The sequence below is a fragment of the Macaca thibetana genome, chromosome 6 (genome assembly GCF_024542745.1).
Source record: "Macaca thibetana thibetana isolate TM-01 chromosome 6, ASM2454274v1, whole genome shotgun sequence".
In the NCBI taxonomy this organism is placed as follows: Eukaryota; Metazoa; Chordata; class Mammalia; order Primates; family Cercopithecidae; genus Macaca; species Macaca thibetana.
In genome coordinates this window covers 6,179,994-6,201,121 of record NC_065583.1, presented here as the reverse complement: position 1 = coordinate 6,201,121, position 21,128 = coordinate 6,179,994, and the positions used below count along the sequence as shown (strand labels likewise).

Sequence of the window (21,128 nt, the reverse complement as noted above, 5' to 3'; positions counted from 1 at the left end):
TAGCTACCCGGGAGGCTGAGGTGGGAGGATCACCTGAGCCCAGGACGTCAAGGCTGCAGTGAGCTGTGATTGTACCACTGCACTCCAGCCTGGGTGAGAGAGAAGACCCTGTCTCAAGAAAAATAAATAAATAATATAGTAACCAATTCTCAAATAAGACCATGATGGCAGCAACTTGCCCTAAAGGTTGCCCTTATATTTAACAAATTAGAGATAGTTATTAGGAACTAGAATTATATAAAAGCTACATATTAATTTTTGTTTTCATTATTTATGTTAAGCATAAAGGAAAAATACTGACAGTGAGAATTATAATTAAAAGGGAAAAGAGATTACTTGGTATTCAATTTTCTGAGAACAACCCCTATCAGATCTCCACCAGGGAACATCACAGATCACCTAGGCCCGAGGGCAGGCACCAGAGGGTAGAGAACGGTGCAGGGAAGGAAATGGCTCCCGGCCTCATGTACAGCCACAGCCTGGGGTCCGTCCAGCATGAGGTCCACACCCAGAGCACATGCTGAATCCCACGCCCAGCCTTATGTTGAACCTCCTGGATCAGAACCTCTAGAAGGAGGATAGTATTTGTGTTTATAAGAAGCTCTCCAGGTGATTTTGATGTGTTGCATTGGTTCAGAACCATCAATCTGCACCAGCAGCTTTGCAGGAATAAAGTCTCCTGAGGAGGGGAGGTTTAATGTGTTGTTCCATCTTGCTACCACCATCATTGCTGTTAAATCCACCTCCTCCCCCTTCACTATCCAAAAATGGAAGTGACCGGCTACCAAGGTGTCTACCTTTTGGCCAGTCGGGCTAACAATAGATTTACCTCTCATCTTCCAGGATGCTACTGTCTCCTGGTTTTCCACCCACCAGTCACTCCCCAGCCCACTGTGCGTGCCTTCGGTCCTTTCTGACCTCTTCACACCAGAGTCCTTGGATCTCTTCTCTATTTACCTTCACTTCCCTGGTGATCTCATCACATCCCATGACTTTAAATATAATCTCTGTCTGACAACTCCCACAGATAATCTCCAGATTAGACTTCTCCCCCGAACCTAGACCTGCTCATTCTGCTGCCCGCTGGACATCTCCACTTGATGCCTCCTAGGTGCCTCAAACTTACTCCGGGCAAATCTGAGCTTCCTGTCTTCTCCATCGGCCCTCTCTCCTCCTCCAGTTTTTCCAACCAAATACTTAGGAACCTTGCTTTTCCTTTCTCTCACATCCCACGAGTGTGAGGTGTCAAGAAATCCCGCTGGCACCACTGAAGAAACACCAAGAGCTCCAGTACCTCTTGCCGCCTGCGCTGCCCCCCGGCTCTGTCTGGATCTCTGCAGGAACCTTGCAGCTGCTCCTCCTGTGTCCACTCTTATCTCCCCGTTGTCTGTTCTCCACACAGCAGCCAGAGAGATCCTTTCAAATTGTGAGTCCGTTCATTTCAGTCCTCTGATCAGAACCCTCCGATGACTCCCATTTTTTGCAGAGTGAAATGCAAAGGCCTTACAGAGGCTACACGACCTATATCATCTGACTCCAACCTAAGCCGTTACGCCTCTTACCTGCTCATCTCCCATCTCCCGCTTCCTCACTCCACTCTAGCTCATGCCTTCTTGCTGTTCTCTGAAGTCACCAGATGCATTTTTGCCTTAAGGTCTTGGCAATACCTTTTCCCTCTGCCTGGAATGCTCTTCCCCCAGATATCCACATGATTCAATTCTTTACTGTCCTCTGGTCTTGCTGCGGTATTACCTTCTCAATGAAACATGCCCTGACTACCTTATTTAAAAATGCAGGCCCTGCTCATGATCCTTCTTATCCTGTTCTGGGGTATGTTTGTTTGTTTGTTTGTTTGTTTGTTTGTTTTCCCCAAACCATTTACTGTCTTATAATATAATGAATAGTTTACTTGTCTTTTGTGTTTTTTGTTTATTGCTGTTTTCCTTTCACCTCTGCCATCCCAGCGTCAGCTCCAATAGGGCAGGAATTTTTGTCTTCTTCGTTCCCTGATACAGCCCAAGAGTCCCAAGAGTCCGTCCTGTAGTAGGTGCTCAATAAATAGATATTAAAGATAGCAGCATTTTTTAGGCCTTATAGAAAAAACAAAGCTAGCAGATTTTTTTTTTCTCCTAAGTATTTATTCTGTTATGCATTTAAACTATGGTCTATTTGAGAGTAGGAATTATATCTTTTATTGGCTCATTCAGAAAGGGGAGGAAATTAGGCCAGATTTTCTGTTTTATTCAGTTGTATGATTACGTATGGCATTTATTTGATGACCTCTAAGGATAGAAACAAATGCTGTGTAATACATGTAATTGTAACTTCAAAATGTGGCTCGTGGACAGGGGCCAGCATGTGAACCCACCTGCTTGAATTCGCCTGCACGCCCTACGGGTTGCTAAGATGCCTCAGCAGAGCCCAAGCCTCTGTAGACAAGTCTGAAAAGGGCTGCTTTTCAGAATATGAACTGGACTCTGCTTTTTGTAATACACTTGATATATTCTAATTCAAAATTTATTCATGTCTGCATACAATGACATACATTTCTTGTATCCCCATGATGGTGGTAGCAAGAAGGAAGACACTGCACAGCACATTCAACTCCCTTCCTCGGGGAACTGTTTATTCCTGCGAAGCTGCTGGCGCAGATCGATGGTTCTGAACCAGTGGAACACATCAAAATCATCTGGAGAGCTTTTGAAACAGACAAATGTTATCCTCCTAGAGATTCTGATCCAGGAGGTCCAGCACAAGGCTGGGCATGGGATTCAGCCTGCACTCTGGGTGTGGACCTCATGCTGATGGGTACCAGGCTGTGGCTGTACATGAGGCCATGAGCCATTTCCTTCCCTGCACCCTTCTCTACCCTCCTGTGCCTGCCCTCAGGCCCAGGTGGACTGTGATGTTCCCCGGTGGAGATCTGATACAGATTTTTCTCAGAAAATTGAATACAAACTATTCTCTCTTCCCTTTTAACTGTAATTCTCACTATCACTACCACATCCCTGTTTCCTTAGAAGCTACAAAGTTAAGATGGACTTGCAACGTTGTGTCCAAAAGTTTCCTAATCTGAAGCTCTACGCCCGGGCTGGAAATCTGGGCCGGCTTTCTGTGTCAAGAGTGGGATGTTTCATTCTGTGCGTTAGGATTTCAAGTAGCGAAGTTTCTGACCGTCTGTGATGATAGATAACAAGATTTCTCAGTGAGATGAGAAAACAGTGGTCACAAAAAAAGAGAACTATTATGACACCACATAGCTGCATTCTGATCTTGGGGAAAATAGGCTTCCCATTAGCTTTCTGGCTGGCCTTCTCTGTGTTTGTTACCCCAGCCTGCTCTAGGAATAGCAGGGCTGATTCTTACCTTCTCACTCTCACCGCCCTACTGTTTTCCATACACTAGACTCCTCACATCCGTGGACCTCACATGCTCAGTTTTGATCCTGTGGTCCATGATATGTGTTAATTGGAGATTTTGAGAAAATATGCCTTACAGGAATGCCCAGCATTTGCATCTGACATCTTAATATACCTCCGAACCTGTAAAGCACTAGGAAAGTAACTTAAGGAAAAGTGACCTGAAAAGTGAATTAAAATTAAAACTGGTATTAGAAATGTAGGGAAGGGAAGCAGGTGTAAGTAAGCCATGGTTTGAAACCTTCATAGTGGGTAAAATCCTTTGGCCTACTAATATCACGCAGAGAGAGCTAGTCTGAGGAAATCACTAGCTGTAAGGACAAACATGCATAGACAGGGATAAGCAATTATATGTCATGGTGAAAAACCAAAAACCACTTAAACATTAAAGGTGTAGTTATATATCCAAAATGAACAGCGGCCACAACGATACTCATGAAATAAGTACAAAAAAATCGGGATTTTAAAATACACAGTGTGATATCAACTATTTTTTTAATTGTATAATAACATGTATAGAAAATATCTGTAAGGAAAGGTACCAAAACATTAACGATGATTTCAGAGTGCCTGGATTATGGGAGATTTTGTTTCTTTATTCTTTATTTTCTATAATAAGCTTGTGTTTTTCAGAATACCACAGTAAGCATCTATTACAACAATACAACGCAGTTCTAAAATAAACATGTATTACTCAGAGAAAGAAATTAATTACTTTTGGAAAAAAAGTAATGCTCTTTAGCCAGAAAATAAAAATTTTATGAGGATAATTATACGCTACAGAGTTATGCCTATTCATGGGGCTATGCAAATGTGTTTTTCCCACTATGTTCCTGGTAGCTTGAAGAACATAATTCTTAATTTTTGATTGGTGGTTTATGTGCTAAACAAGGCTGAATGAATCTGCATCTTTTTTAGTTGTGTAATTTTTAGCATTTAAACCTTTTTAAAATCATTAGTCATTTCTCCTAGTAGGAATAACAACTTTAGTAGGCTTTAAACAACTTTAGTAGTTTGACGTTGGTTGTTTCACTCAGAAAAATGGGTTCAAACTTCAGGCCTTGTTACTGTTATTATTTTTAAACTTCTTTTTTTTTTTTAGAGACATGGTCTTGCTTTGTCACCCAGGCTGGGGTGCAGTGGCATGATAACAGCTCACTACAGCCTCCAACTCTTGGGTTCGAGCAGTCCACACACCCCACGGCCACCTCCGCCTCCTGAGTAGCTGGAACTATAGGCATGCACCACCATGCCTGGATAGTTTTTTAAAATTTTTTGTAGAGATGGGGTCTTGCTTTATTGTCCAGGCTGGTCTCAAACTCCTGGGCTCAAGGGATCTTCCTTGCTCGACCTCCCAAAGTACTGGGAACATAGGTGTGAGCCGCCGCACCTCTCCTAAAACTTCATACCTTTATTTTCTGCAGAGTAATTCTAAGTATTCAACAAGTAAATATTAAAATACTATGTATTTATAAAGACAAATATGTAGGAAACTATTGAAATTTAGTTAAGATCAATTGAGATTTATAGACAAAGTTAGCTTTGAATTTAGATGGCCTTTTTGCCATTTATAGCAAAATTATCTTTATAAATAGGAAGAGTACGTAAACCTTTACTTGAAAATTAAAAGTGACTATAAAGTTTCTAAATATGTAGTGACATTGTAAGCCTTACTTGAATTTGCCTTTTTGACTCTTTGCAGTCCGGGACCATGTCTGGAGAACTGCCACCAAACATTAACATCAAGGAACCTCGATGGGATCAAAGCACTTTCATTGGACGAGCCAATCATTTCTTCACTGTAACTGACCCCAGGAACATTCTGTTAACAAACGAACAACTAGAGAGTGCAAGAAAAATAGTACGTGATTACAGGTAACATTAATTATTGTTTTTTGGTTTAATGTATAAATAGATCATCATGTTAGGCTGTTATCTTTAAACCTTCACTTAGTGATTTTTACAACCTTTTTTTTTTTTTTGCAATGGAATTCTTTTGACCAAAAAAAAAAAAGGGAAGGGTAAAAAGACTTGTTGTATCCCTCATTGCTCGCCCTTAACACAAATATCTAGGGTTCATATTAACCTGACAATGAGAGTCACCCCTCTTTGTTGTGGATACCAATCCCTTTCTCCTGGCAGCTTGCCTTCTGTTCTCCACTAGCACCACCACCTCCGCTATGACATCCACAACCCCTCCATGCATTTTTCTGTCTCTGGACAGAAACAGCATTATGCAAAAACAAATTGCCAAGAATCAGGGGTAGTTTGGTTCCTTCTGAATTATAGGCCCAGTAAGTAAAATCCTGTAGGTAGGAGCTCAGATGGCAAGGGTGCTGCTGGCAATGCCTACAGGGACTGCAGATGTGGGATGCACGCCATCAGTTGAGAGAAGCAAACAGGAGGGAAGAGAAGATGCTACCAGTGTAGAGATATTCCATCCAAGGCAGCAGTTGGCCACTTTTTCTGTAAACGATCACATAGGAACTATTTCAGGCTTTGTGGGTCATTGTCACATATTATTCTTAAATTTTTATTTGTGTTTTTTGTTTGTTTGTTTTAACAATCCTTTAAAAAAAATGTAAAAACCTCTTACCTAGCAGGGCACACAGGCCACGACCGGTAGTTTGCTGACTCCTGCACTAGGGGAAAGTCAATCCAAAGCTGGGGACTGGATTGTTAGAAGCTTTGTGCCTAAACGTGCCCAGAAGTGATACATCAGAAGCAGGTCCTTAACCATCATCTAGGTAGAGAGAGAACCAACAACAGCCAATAAACACTGAGTCTGGCCAAGTACTGCCATGTGCCAATGTGCGTAAAGAGGGAATATACAGACAGCAGATATACAAACAGCAGAACATCCTGGAGCCTTATGAGGAAATAGTGAAGACAGGCCAAAGCCATAGAAAGCGGAGAGGTTGAGATGAAAAGACAACTACGTGGTTGAAAAGAAGATGGCATAAGGAACATTGCCAAGAACCAAAAAATGTGATTGAAATTGAAAGGTTTACTGGAGGCAGTGGTAAAGAACCAACATCAGAAATCACACAGTAAGAAAAAGAATTACCGGCCGGGCTCGGTGGCTCACGCCTGTAATCCCAGGACTTTGGGAGGCCGAGGCGGGCAGATCACAAGGTCAGGAGATTGAGACCATCCTGGCTAACACGGTGAAACCCCATCTCTACTAAAAATACAAAAAAATTAGCCAGGCGAGGTGGCGGGGGCCTGTAGTCCCAGCTACTCGGGAGACAGAGGCAGGAGAATGGCGTGAATCCAGGAGGCGGAGCTTGCAGTGAGCCAAGATCGCGCCACTGCACTCCAGCCTGGGTGACAGAGCGAGACTCTGTCTCAAAAAAAAAAAAAAAAGAAAAAGACAAAGACAAAGTAGAATTACCGATGGAGAGAATGAACCTGAGAAGCTTCCTGGGTGAAGACCAGAGGTCGGCAAACTTTCCGTAAAGGGCCAGACAAAAAGTATTTTAGGCTTTACAGGCCACGCATTCTTTGTCACATATTCTTGTTTGTTTTTACAACCCGCTAAAAATGTAAAAGCTATTCTGAGTTCACAGACATAGAGAAACAGGCCAGGCCATGGACTGGTGTTTGCCAGTCCCTGATATAGATGGAAAAGAAAGATATGAAAAAGACTTTATAAGAGGAAAAGAGAGTAGAGACTGAAGATGAAATTAAGTGGTGCTCCTAAAAGACAAACTAAAAAAATTGCAAATAAGCAATATTAAATATATTTCATAGCAACAGAAAGTAAAATGGAATTCTCCTCAGGTGAGGAAAACCATTTCTCTAATTAAAGAGACCTGCCCTATTTCAAGCAGAGACACCCACACATGGCAATTTTTTTCCTTTTGTTTTTTCTATAAACTTTTAAAACTTCCAAAAGCATCCATGAACAGGAAAACAAAAAAAGCTATTAAAAAAGAACCTGTCAGAAAGGGCTCAGTCTTTTCATCTTTATACTGAATGCCAGAAGATAGTAAGTAGGGTGTGCAAAGTTCTCAAGAGAATGAGTTGTCACTTGGGAATTTTAGAGCAGATCTTCTATTTCCAACAGCAACAGAAAATATGCAAGTGCGGCCAGGCACAGTGACTCATGCCTGTAATCCCAGTACTCTGGTAAGCCAAGGTGGGTGGATCGCCTGAGGTCAGGAGTTCGAGACCAGCCTGGCCAACATAGTAAACCCCTTCTCTACTAAGAAAAGTACAAAAAATTAGCTGGGCATGGTGGTACATGTCTGTAATCCCAGCTACTCGGGTGGCAGAGGCAGGAGAATCACTTGAACCCAGGAGGCAGAGATTGCAGTGAGCCGAGGTCATGCCACTGCACTGCAGCCTAGGCAACAAGCACGAAACTCCATCTCAACAAAAAAAGAAAGAAAGAAAGAAAGAAAATATGTAAAATATGCAAGTGCATCAAACATAAACTCTTCATGAAACCTTCTTGGGTGGTCAAAAGATAACACAAAATAGAGTTAAAAAAAAATAAGCCGTAATATAAGGAGATTCCTCAAACAGTGAAACATGAATCACCGTGTGACCCAGCAATCCCACTTCTGGGTATATACCTGAAAGAAATGAAAGCAGGAACTCAAACAGATGCTTGTATACCCATGTGCATAGCAGCAGTATTCACAGTAGCCAAAAGCTGGAAGCAACCCAAGTGTGCATCAGCAGAGGAGTAGATGAGCAAATGTGGTCCTGCCGTACAATGGAATCCCATACCATGAAATATTATTCAGCCTTCAAAAGGAGGGGGATTCTGATGCATGCTACAACATGGTTGATCCATGAAGACATTATGATGAGTCAAATAAGCTAGTCACAAAAGAACAAATATTGCTGATTTCACTTATATGAGATACCTAGAGTAGTCAAATTCACAGAGACAGAAAGTAAAGGGAAAGTTGCCAGGGGCTGGGGGAAGAGGGAATGGGGAGTTAGTGTTTAATGGGCACATAGTTTTAGTTGGGGAAGATGAAAATGTTCTAGATGTGGTGGTTTGATAGTGGTGATGACCACACAATAATGTGAATGCACTTAATGCCACAGAATTGTATACTTAAAAATGATTAAAATGGCTGGGAGTGGTGGCTCATACCTATAATCCCAGCACTTTGGGAGGCCAAGGCAGGAGGATCACTTGAGGTCAGGAGTTTGAAACCAGCCTGACCAACATGGTGAAACCCCGTCTCTACTAAAAATACAAAAATTAGCTGAGCATGGTGATGCACACCTATAATCCCAGCTACTTGGGAGGCTGAGGCAGGAGAATCGCTGGAACTCGTGAGGCGGAGGTTGCAGTGAGTTGAGATTGCACCACTCCACCCAGCCTGGGCAACAGAGCGAGACTTCATCTCAAAAGAAAAAAAAGGGGGGGGGGTTAAAATGGTAAATTTTATGTTATGAATCTTTTACTACAACAAAAAAGAAATATAAGAAAGTCATCATATAAATAGACAAGTGATGAATGTTGAAACACATTAAAATAGAAACAGTTGTACCTCTAGTATGAAAGAGTGTATATAGAATAAAAGAAATTAAAAGTGGTTGTTTTTTTGTTTTGTTTTGTTTTGAGACGGAGTTTTTCTCTTGTTGCCCATGCCGGAGTGCAATGGCGCGATCTCGGCTCACCGCAACCTCTGCCTCCCGGGTTCAAGCAATTCTTCTGCCTCAGCCTCCTGAGTAGATGGGATTACAGGCATGTGCCACCACACCTGGCTAATTTTGTATTTTTAGTACAGATGGGCTTTCTCCATGTTGGTTAGGCTGGTCTCAAACTCCCAACCTCAAGTGATCCGCCCTCCTCAGCCTCCCAAAGTGGTGGGGTTACAGGCGTGAGCTACCGCGCCTGGCCTTAAAATTATTTTATAAAAAAATGTAATAGATAGCTGGGCATGGTGGTGCGCACCTGTAATCCCAGCTTGGGAGGCTGCAGCAGGAGAATCACTTGAACCTGGGAGGTGGGGGTTGCAGTGAGCCGAGATCGCTCTGCTGCACTCCAGCCTGGGCAACAGAGCAAGACTCTGTCTCAAAAAAAAAAAAAAAGGTAATAGGTATCTGAATCTAAAGCCCTAGATTGTAGTGTCAAAAACCAAAAAGGAAATGGAAGAATTAAAACATCTTGTCTCAAATAGGAACAAAACTCAAAAATATACATGATTTTGCTCCTTACTGTATTCAAGAAATGCATTAACATGTTTTATTTTAAAGTTAGTAGAATATGCATGAACAGAAAATTGTACGCCTTAATAATTTACTAACATACCAACAAATTAAAACATTTTTAAATCAAATCAAAGACTTTAAAATTGGGTGGAAACACTTAAAAAGCTCAGTGATGACATGACACCCCACTTAGAATACCTGAAGCTTGCGTGATGTAATTGTACTTACGAAATTACAATACACTTTTCCAAGAATCCCTCAATGTCTCCCTTTTTTTTTTTTCTCTTCACCTTTTTAAAGCATATAGACCCTTAAAGTCTGGGTGATAAATTGACTAGGCCTGTTCCAAATGAGCTTTGGGGTATTTGTTAGGTTCTGTGCTGATATATACTCTTTTTTTTTGAGATGGAGTCTTGCTCTGTCGCCCAGGATGCAGTGCAGTGGCGCTCCAGCTCACTGCAACCTCTGCCTCCCAGGTTCAAGCAATTCTTCCTGCCTCAGCCTCCCAAGTAGCTGGAAATACACGCGCCTGCCACCATGCCTGGCTAATTTTTATGTTTTTAGTAGAGATGGGGTTTCAGCATGTTGGCCAGGCTGGTTTTGAACTCCTGGACTCAAGTGATCTGCCCACCTCGGCCTCCCCAAGTGCTGGAATTACAGACATGAGCCACCACGCCTCACCTATATACTTTTATATATATTAATTAGTAAGCCAGTTGTTGAATCAGTATGTGAGAAATAACTCATCGAGTTTCTTACCTCCCCTCAAGAGATAAATCAGGTGGGAAGATTAGCTCAAGGGCTAGTTAGGGTTAAAGAGATACCATGTTTTAAGTGTGACTGCCAATATACAGTTCTAGTGGGATACCAACAATGCTATTTTAAAATGAACCAAAAAGGAAGTAATAAAAATGGCTAACATTAAAAAGCAGGACAAAGGTAATTGCAAATAAAAAGCAAGAAATCGCAACTCTGGGCAAATAGACCCAAATATCTTGATATTGATAAAGATATAGTGAATGCTGAACAGACAGTATTCATGAGCTGGTGGTGTTCCATCAAAATATACAAAGAAAGGGTGGTTAGCAATACAAATAGAACTTGATTAAAACACAATCGTAGGGCTGGGCGCAGTGGCTCATGCCTATAATCCCAGCACTTTGGGAGGCCGAGGCAGGTAGATCACCTCAGGTTAGGAGTTTGAGACCAGCCTGGCCAACATGGTGAAACCCTGTCTGTACTAACACAAAATGTTAGCCAGGTGCGGTGGCGGGCACCTGGAATCCCAGCGACTCGGGAGGCTGAGGCAGGAGAATTGCTTGAACCCAGGAGGCAGACGTTGAAGTGAGCTGAAATCACGCCACTGCACTCCAGCCCGGGTAACAAGAGCAAAACTCCGTCTCAAAAAAAAAAAACAAAAAACCCACAATTATAGTAGGAAATTCTAACATACATTTTATCATCTTTGATAGATCATCTAATCACATTAGAATTTTTATGCTCTTTTAATTCTTTGATCAAAACAAAAATAAAATTACAAAGTAAAAACAATGAGAAAATTAATAAGAAACCTTAAGGAATTGTACTCAGGGGAAAGACTGTAGCTTTACATATCTCTGTGATTAAACAATAAAAGCCGACAATGAATGAACTGAGAATCCAGCCTAAGAAACTAGAGAACAGCAGAATAATAAGAAAACAGCAAACCCTGCAGGGTACTTCCTGAGTGCTGGATACTGCTTTAATCATTTCACATTTACTCATTTAACCCTCACAACCTTTGAAGGTAGGTAATGTTATTTCCATTTTTCAGATTGAGAAATGGAGGCATTAACAGAATCCTGCTGCAGTAGGCGGTAGAGCCAGGATTGAAACCCAGACAATCTGACCACAGAGTTCATGCTATTAACTGTTAACTACTACATACACTGCTTTTCTTTTTTTTTTTTTTTTTTTTTTTTTTGAGACGGAGTCTCACTCTGTCGCCCAGGCTGGAGTGCAGTGGCGCGATCTTGGCTCACTGCAAGCTCCGCCTCCCGAGTTCACGTCATTCTCCTGCCTCAGCCTCCTGAGTAGCTGAGACTACAGGTGCCCGCCACCGCGCCCGGCTAATTTTTTGTATATATTTTTTTTAGTAGAGATGGCATTTCACCATGTTAGCCAGGATGGTCTCGATCTCCTGACCTTGTGATCTGCCTGCCTCGGCCTCCCAAAGTGCTGGGATTACAGGTGTGAGCCACTGCACCCGGCCTACATACACTGCTTTTCAAAACAGAGAGGAGTTAATTTTAAAAGTCAGAAATTAATTAATAGGATTAAAAAATAAATGTAAGAAATTGTCCTTTGAGAAACCCAGAAAAGGATAAGCCTCTGGTAAGTCTAACCAATCTAAAGGAAACAAATAAAACTGAAAATACATAACAAAAGGAGTAAGAAGGTTACCTAAAAGAGAAATAGAAAATAAAAATAAAGCCTACTATATAGCTTTTTTGCTAAAGATTTAAAAAATCTTAGTGAAATACATAACATTCTATGAATACAGTATATAGATTACCAAAATTGACTCAATCCAAAAGAAGGCAGGGAAAGGGGGAAAAAGGGAATGAGGAGAAGAGACAAACAGAAAACAAATAACAAGATGATAATAAAACAAAAATCTTTCCCACAAAAATCTCAAAGGCCAGATGGCTTTACACAGGTAAAGAAAGAATTTTTTCACAGGAAGAATATCAAACCAGCCAGGCGCAGTGGCTCACTCCTGTAAGAGTGAGGTGGGCGCTTTGGGAGGTTGAGGTGGGCGAATCAACTGAGGCCAGGAGTTCAAGACCATCCTGGCCACCATGGTGAAACTCCGTCTCTACTAATACAAATTAGCTGAGTGTGGTGGCTCGTGCCTGTTATCCCAGCTACTCAGGTGGCTGAGGCAGGAGAATTGCTTGTACCCAGGAGGCAGAGGTTGCAGTGAGCCGAGATGGCACCACTGCACTCCAACCTGGGCAACAGAGTGAGACTCTGTCTCAAAAAAAAAAAGGATATCAAACCACAAACTCCAGCAGAAAGCAGAAGAGTCAAGAAACACTTCATCATTCATTTCCTGAAGCTACAAATACCCTGATGCAAAACCAGAAAAAGGGATAAGAGGAAAAATGACTAATACCCCTGGTAAACATAGACATGGAAATTCTTAACGGAATTTAACAAATCTACCCAGAAAGGGCAATACCAAAATAAGCAGAACTCAAGTGGAGTTATGACAAGAATTCAAGATTGGTTTAACATTTAAAAATCACTGTATCAGGCCAGGCACGGTGGCTCACGCCTGTAATCCCAGCACTTTGGGAGGCCAAGGCGGGAGGATCACGAGATCAGGAGATTGAGACCATCCTAGCTAACACGGTGAAACCCCGTCTCTACTAAAAATACAAAAAAAAGTAGCCAGACATGGTGGCGGGCGCCTATAGTCCCAGTTACTCAGGAGGCTGAGGCAGGAGAATGGCGTGAACCCGGGAGGCGGAGCTTGCAGTGAGCCGAGGTTGTGCCACTGCACTCCAGCCTGGGCAACAGAGCAAGACTCCGTCTCAAAAAACAAATCACTGTATCAGCAGACTAAAACAGAAAACCATATTACCATATCAATAGATGCAGAAAAAGCAGACAAAATCCAACATCCATTCCTGATACAGCTGTCAGCAAACTAGGAATAGAAGGGGAAGGTACAACTACAAAAGCCCTACCACTAACATCAGACCTGATGGTGACAGTATGAACACGTTCCTTCCGAGGCTGGGGAGCAAGGCGAGCATTTCTGCTCTCATTAATTTTCTTCAGCATTGTGCTAGAGGTTCTAACTAGGGCAATAAGACAAAATTTAAACATTTTTTTTTCAAAAAAGGCAAAGATAGGAAATGAAAAAGTAAAACTTTCCTTATTCACAGAAATTGTGATCATCTATATAGAAAGAATTTACCAGGCCAGGCGCGGTGGCTCACGCCTGTAATCCCAGCACTCTGGGAGGCCAAGGCAGGTGGCCAACATGGTGAAACCTTGTCTCTACTAAAAATACAAAATTATCCAGGCCTGGTGACGCATGTCTGTAATCCCAGCTACTTGGGATGCTGAGGCAAGAGAATCACTTGAACCTGGGAGGTGGAGGTTGCAGTGAGCTGAGATTGCACCATTGTACTGCAGCCTGGGTGACAAGAGCAAAACTCCATCTCAAAAAAAAAAAAAAAAAGGAATTTACAAAAAAACCCAACTAGGATAAATGGATTTAGTAAGGTTACAAGATCTATATACAAAAATCGATTTCATTTCTATCTAGTAGCAATTAACAACTGTAATTTTGAAATTTTTAAAATAATACCATGTTCAGTAGCAACAAAAATATTAAGTACTTGGAGATCACTTTAACAAAATATATAAAATGCCTGTACACCGATACACACACACACACATTACAGAGAAAAAAACAGAGGTTGGGTTTTTTTTAAAAAATGGGGAGATATGCAGTGTTCCTGTATTGGAAGACTCAATATTGTTAAGATGTCATCTCTTCCCAAATTTATGTAAGATTCATTGTAATCATCAAAACCCCAGCAGGCTCTTTTTAGACACTGACGAGCTACTTCTAATGTTTATGTGGAAATACAGGGAGCCTAGAATATTGGAAACAATTTTGAAAAAGAATGAAGCTGAGAAACTTACACTGCCTGGTCTTAAAACGGACTGTAAAGCTCTCATAGTAACGACAGTTTAGCATTGTTGTAAGGAGACACATTTAGATCCATGTAACAGAAGAGAATCTTGAAATAGGCACAAATATATACAGTTAACTGATTTTACATAAAGGAGCCAAGATAATTCAATGAGGAAAGGATACTCTGTTCAATGAATAGTTCTGGAAATAAAAAAATGGATCTTGATCCTTAACTCATCCTGTAAACAAAATTTAACTTAAATGGATAGTAGACCTGAATATACTAGCTAACACTATTCAACTTCTAGAGAAAACAGAAGAAAATGTTTATGACTTTGATATGGACAAAGAATTCTTTTTTTTTTTGAGACAGAGTCTCACTCTGTCACCCAGGCTGGAGTGCAGTGGCACAATCTCGGCTCACTGCAACCTCTGCCTCCCAGGTTCACACCATTCTCCTGCCTCAGCCTTCCGAATAGCTGGGACTATAGACGTGTGCCACCACGCCCAGCTAATTTTTTGTTTTTTTAGTAGAGACGGGGTTTCACCATGTTAGCCAGGAAGGTCTCGATCTCCTGGCCTCGTGATCCACCCTCCTCGGCCCCTCAAAGTGCTGGGATTACAGGCGTGAGCCACCGTGCCTGGCAATATAGGCAAAAATTTCTTAGATAAGACATAAGAATGAACAATGATCAATTTAAATGGAAAGAGAAAAACACTGATAAATTGGACTTCATCAAAAATAGTCTTTCCATGACAGAAGACACTTTAGAAAATAAAAATGCAATTCACAGACTGAAGGAAAATATTTGCAAAACTTATATCTCATAAAGGATTTGTATCCAGAAGATATAAAGAACTCTATCAATACTGAACTATATCACTTGAACTATATCCAACCAGTAATTACCCAACCCAATTTTTTTAAGTGAACAAAAGATTTGAGTAGACTGAGGACACTTCACCATTGAAAATACAGGAATAGCAAGTAAGCATATGGAACTATGCTCAGCATTTTTAGTTACTAGGGAAATGCAAATCCACAAGAAGATACTACTTCACACCTACTTCACCTACTAGACTTGGTAACCACCCGTTGGGTTCACCTTGCCTGCTGCCCAGACAGAACCGATTTATCAAGACAGGAATCACAATGGAGAAAGAGTAATTCACGCAGAGCTGGCTGTGAGGGAGACCGGAGTTTTGTTATTACTCAAATCAGTCTCCCCGTCGGTGATGAGAGTTTTTAAAGATAATTTGGTGGGTAGGGGCTTGGGAAATGGGGAGTGTTGATTGATCAGGTTGAAGATGGAATCATAGAGGTTCGAAGTGAGGTTTTTTAATGTCTTCTCTTCCTGGGTGTGATGGCAGAACTGGTTGGGCCAGATTACTGGTCTGGATGGCGTCAACTGATCCAAAGTGCAAAATATCTCAAGGTCTGATCTTAGGTTTTACAATACAGTGACGTTAGCCCCGGGAGCAATTTGGAGAGGTTCAGGTTCTTGGAGCCAGAGACTGCACGACCCTTAAACTGTAATTTCTAATCTTGTAGCTAATTTGGTAGTCCTGCAAAGGCAGACTGGACTCCAGGCAAGAAGGGAGTCATTTTGTTTCAGAGTCAAACCATGAACTGAATTCCTTCCCAAGGTTAGTTCAGCCTATGCCCAGGAATGAACAAGGACCGCTTAAGGATTACAAGCAAAATAGAGTCGGTTAGTTCTGATTTCTTTCACTGTCATAATTTCCTTAGTTATAATTTTGCAAAAGCAGTTTCAGAATAACTAAAAAGAGAATTGATCCATGTAACAGAAGAGATGACCGGTGCAGTGGCTCATGTCGGTAATCCCAGCACTTTGGGAGGCAGAGGCGGGAGGATTGCCTGAGCTCAGGAGTTCAAGACCAGCCTGGACAACATGGAGAAACCCTGTCTGTACTAAAAATATAAAAAATTTGCCGGGCATGGTGGTACATACCTGTAGTCCCAGCTACTTGGGAGGCAGGAGAATCACTTGAACCCAGGAGGCAGAGGTTGCGGTGAGCCAAGATCACGCCATTACACTCTAGCCTGGGCAACAAGAGTGAAACACCATCTCAAAATAATAATAAATAAATAAATAAATAAATAACTGGTACGTCCATCCATCGAATGGATTAACCAACTCATATAAACAACAAGGTGCATCTCAAAAGCATTATGCAAAGTGAAAGAGGTCAAATACAAAATACACAAAATATATATCTACTCGCTCTATGATTCCATTTGTGTGAAATTCTTGAAAAGGCAATATAGTGTTAGAAAATAGATCTGTTGGTTGACAGGAAGTGAGGAAATAACTCCAGAGGGGCCCAAGGGAACTGTTGAAGACATGGAAATATGCTGTACCACAGTTCTGGGGTGGTTATACCACTGAGTACATTTTTTCAAAACTTATCAAATTGGACACTTAGAGTGGATGACTTTTATGGTATTTAAATTATACCTCAATAAAGCTGATTTAATTTTAAAATGTTATGAGATCATAGGAAAAAAAGGAAATGCTTCCCAATTCATTGCAACCCTGATAAAATAAATGATTTTTAAAAAAATACAAAAAGAAACAATGGCCTGTCTTACAAATTGATAATGCAAAAATCCAAAATAAAACACCAACACATAACATCCAACCTTGTGTTAAAACATGAACTGGTAGAATTTATTCCAAGAATGAAAAGGTGATTTATATTTAGAACATTTATTAATGTAATTTATCACATCAGTATGTCAGAGCAAAAAAGCCACATCTTGATAGATGCCCAAAAGAAGGTAAAATTATATATTTCCCATAAAATAATTAATCAGGAATAATGCATAGTACTTCTTTAATTATTAAGAATGCATATCCCACATCAGTAGTGACCAGTGCACAAAATAATGGAACACTAGAGCTGAACTTCCCAAAAAGACCTCTAAAGAAAAGGAACCCTGGCCGGGCACGTCGGCTCACGCCTGTAATCCCAGCACTTTGGGAGACAGAGCCAGGTGGATCACCTGAGGTCGGGAGTTCAAGACCAGCCTGGTTAACATGGTGAAACCCCGTTTCTACTAAAAATACAAAAAATTAGCCAGGCATAGTGGCACGCACCTGTAATCCCACCTACTCGGGAGGCTGAGGCAGGAGAATTGCTTGAACCCAGGAGGTAGAGGTTGCAGTGGGCCAAGATTACGCCATTGCACTCCAGCCTGGGCAACAAGAGTGACTCTCCATCTCAAAAAAAAAAGAAAGAAAGAAAGAAAAAATAATAATGAAATTCTATGAAATACTTAGAGAAAGAAAAGAGCGGGGCAGGGGAAGGGAGAGAGGAATCAAGGGAGGCAGAGAGAGAGAAAGGGAGAGGGTTTTGGTAGTCAAATTTGAGAAAGTTTACATTCCACTTTTGAGAATGTCACATTCTATTAACTGTTCAAAGTTTCTAAAAAGTCCAGGAGTAATAATAAAGCTGCTTAATCATTTTTCCCAAACTTGGACATGAGCCCTTTCTTTTTTTCCATAATGTATGTAATATGTATGAGAATACTCAGCCAGGCGAGGTGACTCAGGCCTGTAATCCCAGCACTTTGAGGCCAAGGCAAATCACCTGAGGTCAGGAGTTCAACACCAGCCTGGCCAACGTGGTGAAACCCCGTCTGTACTACAAATACAAAAACTAACCGGGCATGGTGGCGCACACCTGTAATCCCAGGTACTCCAGAGGCTGAGGCAGGAGAATCACGTGAACCTGGGAGGCAGAGGTTGCGGTGAGCCAATATTGCACGACTGCACTCGCCAGGGTGACAGAGCAAAACTCCATCTCAAAAAAAAAGAAAAAGAAGAGACCATAACAACTGAAAAACCATAGAACAAATAAAAATACAATGAGGGGACTACTTATAATAAACACAAAACAACAGTAGTTTCCTATGTACCAGCAACAAGCAATTACACAGTGTTTTTAATTCACTTCATAAGAACAATTTTTTTTTTTTTTTTTTTTGAGACAGAGTCTTACTCTGTCGCCCAGGCTGGAGCGCAGTGGCACAATCTTGGCTTACTGCAAGCCCCGCCTCCCTGGTTCATGCCATTCTCCTGCCTCAGCCTCCTGGGCAGCTGGGATTACAGGCGCCTGCCACTGCACCTGGCTAATTTTTATATTTTTAGTAGAGACGGATTTTCACCATGTTGGCCAGGCTGGTCTTGAACTCCTGACCTCGTGATCCACCCACCTCGGCCTCCGAAGTGCTGGGATTACAGGTGTGAGCCACCGCGCCTGGCCTATTAATTTATTAAGGCTGCCATAACAAATTGCCACCAACTTGAGCCTCACAGTTATGGAGGCTCGAGGTCTGATATCAAGGTGTCAACAGGGCCGTGCTCCCTCTAAGAATCCTTCCTTGGGGTTTCTAAGGTTCTAGAAGCTCTAGGAATGTTTTGATGTGCCTTGGTTTATGGGTACATCGCTGTCATTTCTGCCTCCTTCATCACTTGGCCTTCTTCTACATCTGATTGCACGTGGCCTTCCTATAAGGACACCATTCATTGGATTTAGGGACCACTCTAATCTAGTATGCCTTCATCTGAACTAATTGCGTCTGCAGAGACCCCATTTCCAAATCGGGTCACATTCTGAGGTTGCAGGTGGACATGAATTTGGGGGAGACACGGTTCAACCCAGTATAGATTATATAGAAGAATATCTGAAGACACAGAGAAATGTTTACAATGTATTACTGAATAAAGAAGGCGGTTATAAAGCAGCAGATCCGGTGTGAGGCCTTTAAGTAAACACATCACATTTAGATTCCAGAAGAGAGACTGAAAATGTACGCATGCAAACATTACCACTGGAGATGAGTAGGTGAAGACTTCAGTGATTTTAAGTGCTCTAATAGGTTCCTGTATTTTCTAAATTTTTGACAATGAATATGTGTTTTTTTGATAAAGGGAAGGAAATATAGAATGATGTACCTAACGGTTTTTTTTTTTTTTTCATCAAGAGTCTTCTGAGGCTGGACATGGTGGCTCACGCCTGTAATCCAGCACTTTGGAGGCCATGGCAGGCAGATCGCTTAAACCCAAGAGTTCAAAACCAGCCTGGGCAACATGGTGAAATCCTGTGTCTACGAAAAATGCAAAAAAATTAGGCAGGCATGGTGGTGCATGCCTATGGTCCCAGCTACTCAGGAAACTGAGGTGGGAGGATCATTTGAGCCCAGGAGTTCAAGGCTGCGGTGAGCCAAGATCATGCCATTGCACTTCAGCCTGGGTGACAGAGTGAGACCCTGTCTTTTAAAAAAAAAAAAAAAAAAAAAAAGGGCCGGGCGCGGTGGCTCACGCCTATAATCCCAGCACTTTGGGAGGCCGAGACGGGTGGATCACGAGGTCAGGAGATTGAGACCATCCTGGCTAACACGGTGAAACCCCATCTTTACTAAAAAATACAAAAAAAACTAGCCGGGCGAGGTGGCGGGCGCCTGTAGTCCCAGCTACTCGGGAGGCTGAGGCAGGAGAATGGCGTGAACCCGGGAGGTGGAGCTTGCAGTGAGCTGAGATCCGGCCACTGCACTCCAGCCTGGGCGACAGAGCGAGACCCCATCTCAGAAAAAAAAAAAAAAAATTTCTTCCTGAACTAGCTTTTCATTCTATAGGTATAAAAATGAATATCCTTAATTACCATAACTTTTGTCTAATTGGTTAAAATATTTTAGAGTTTACAAATTCAAAATACATTATAAAATATGTCACTTAAAGAGTATTTCAAAGTTGAATGATCTCCTGTTCCCTATATATAATTTCTTTTCTGGCTTTTCCAAACTACAGGTAATTTGAGATAACAGGTTTGAATTTTTTTTTTTGAGAGGGTCTTGCTCTGCCTAGGCTGGAGTACAGTGGCATGATTTTTATTTTTTTGTAGAGACAGAGTCTCACCATGTTGCTCAGGCTGGTTTTGAATTCCTGGGCTCAAGCAATCCTCCTGCCTCAGCCTCCCAAAGTGCTGAGATTACAGGCATAAACCACCACGCCCAGCCTGAAATGTTCATTTTAAGTGCTTATTGTCCTGTATGTTTTGAAATTTTTGCTGACTATATGTAACAAATTTGTCACTCCATCTAGGCACAAGTGTTTTAGGTGAGCATAAACTTTTTTTTTTTTTTTTTTTTGTGAGTCAGAGTCTCGCTCTGTCACCAGGCTGGAGTGCAATGGTGCGATCTCAGCTTACTGCAACATCTGCCTCCCAGATCCAAGCAATTCTCCTGCCTCAGCCTCCCGAGTAGCTGGGATTACAGGCGGGTGCCACCACACCCCACTGATTTTTGTATTTATAGTAGAGACAGGGTTTCACCATGTTGGCCAGGATGGTCTCAATCTCTTGACCTCGTGATCTGCCTGCCTCAGCCTCCCAGAGTGCTGGGATTACAGGCGTGAGCCACCGTGCCCGGCCAGAGCATAAACTTTTAAAATCTTGTAGCCACTTGTCTCTAGGGTACTGGGGAGATACTTGAAATGAGCAATTGCCATATTATTTGTTATTTTCTTAGGCAAGGAATTGTTCCTCCTGGTCTTACAGAAAATGAATTGTGGAGAGCAAAGTACGTCTATGATTCAGCTTTTCATCCTGACACTGGGGAGAAGATGATTTTGATAGGAAGAATGTCAGCCCAGGTTCCCATGAACATGACCATCACAGGTTGCATGATGACGTTTTACAGGTACGTTATAATATGTAGCAACAGTTTGTTTACCATTACAGAAGCCCAAAGTCTATTTTTGCATGTAAATAATTTTGTTGAAATAAGTTTTATTGCATAAGTATACGAA

At 41.7% G+C, this 21,128-nt stretch overlaps 1 protein-coding gene across 6 annotated transcripts in view; it reads left to right on the top strand.

The window, feature by feature from the left end:
- Positions 1 to 21,128, top strand: part of SFXN1 (sideroflexin 1) — a 49,629-nt gene that overhangs the window by 8,092 nt on the left and 20,409 nt on the right. For all 6 annotated transcript variants that reach the window (XM_050793253.1, XM_050793248.1, XM_050793249.1 and 3 more), the window contains 2 exons: positions 5,122 to 5,294; positions 20,849 to 21,019. In XM_050793253.1, coding sequence (XP_050649210.1) covers positions 5,122 to 5,294; positions 20,849 to 21,019 — 344 coding nt within the window. The remainder of the gene's footprint in view (positions 1 to 5,121; positions 5,295 to 20,848; positions 21,020 to 21,128) is intronic.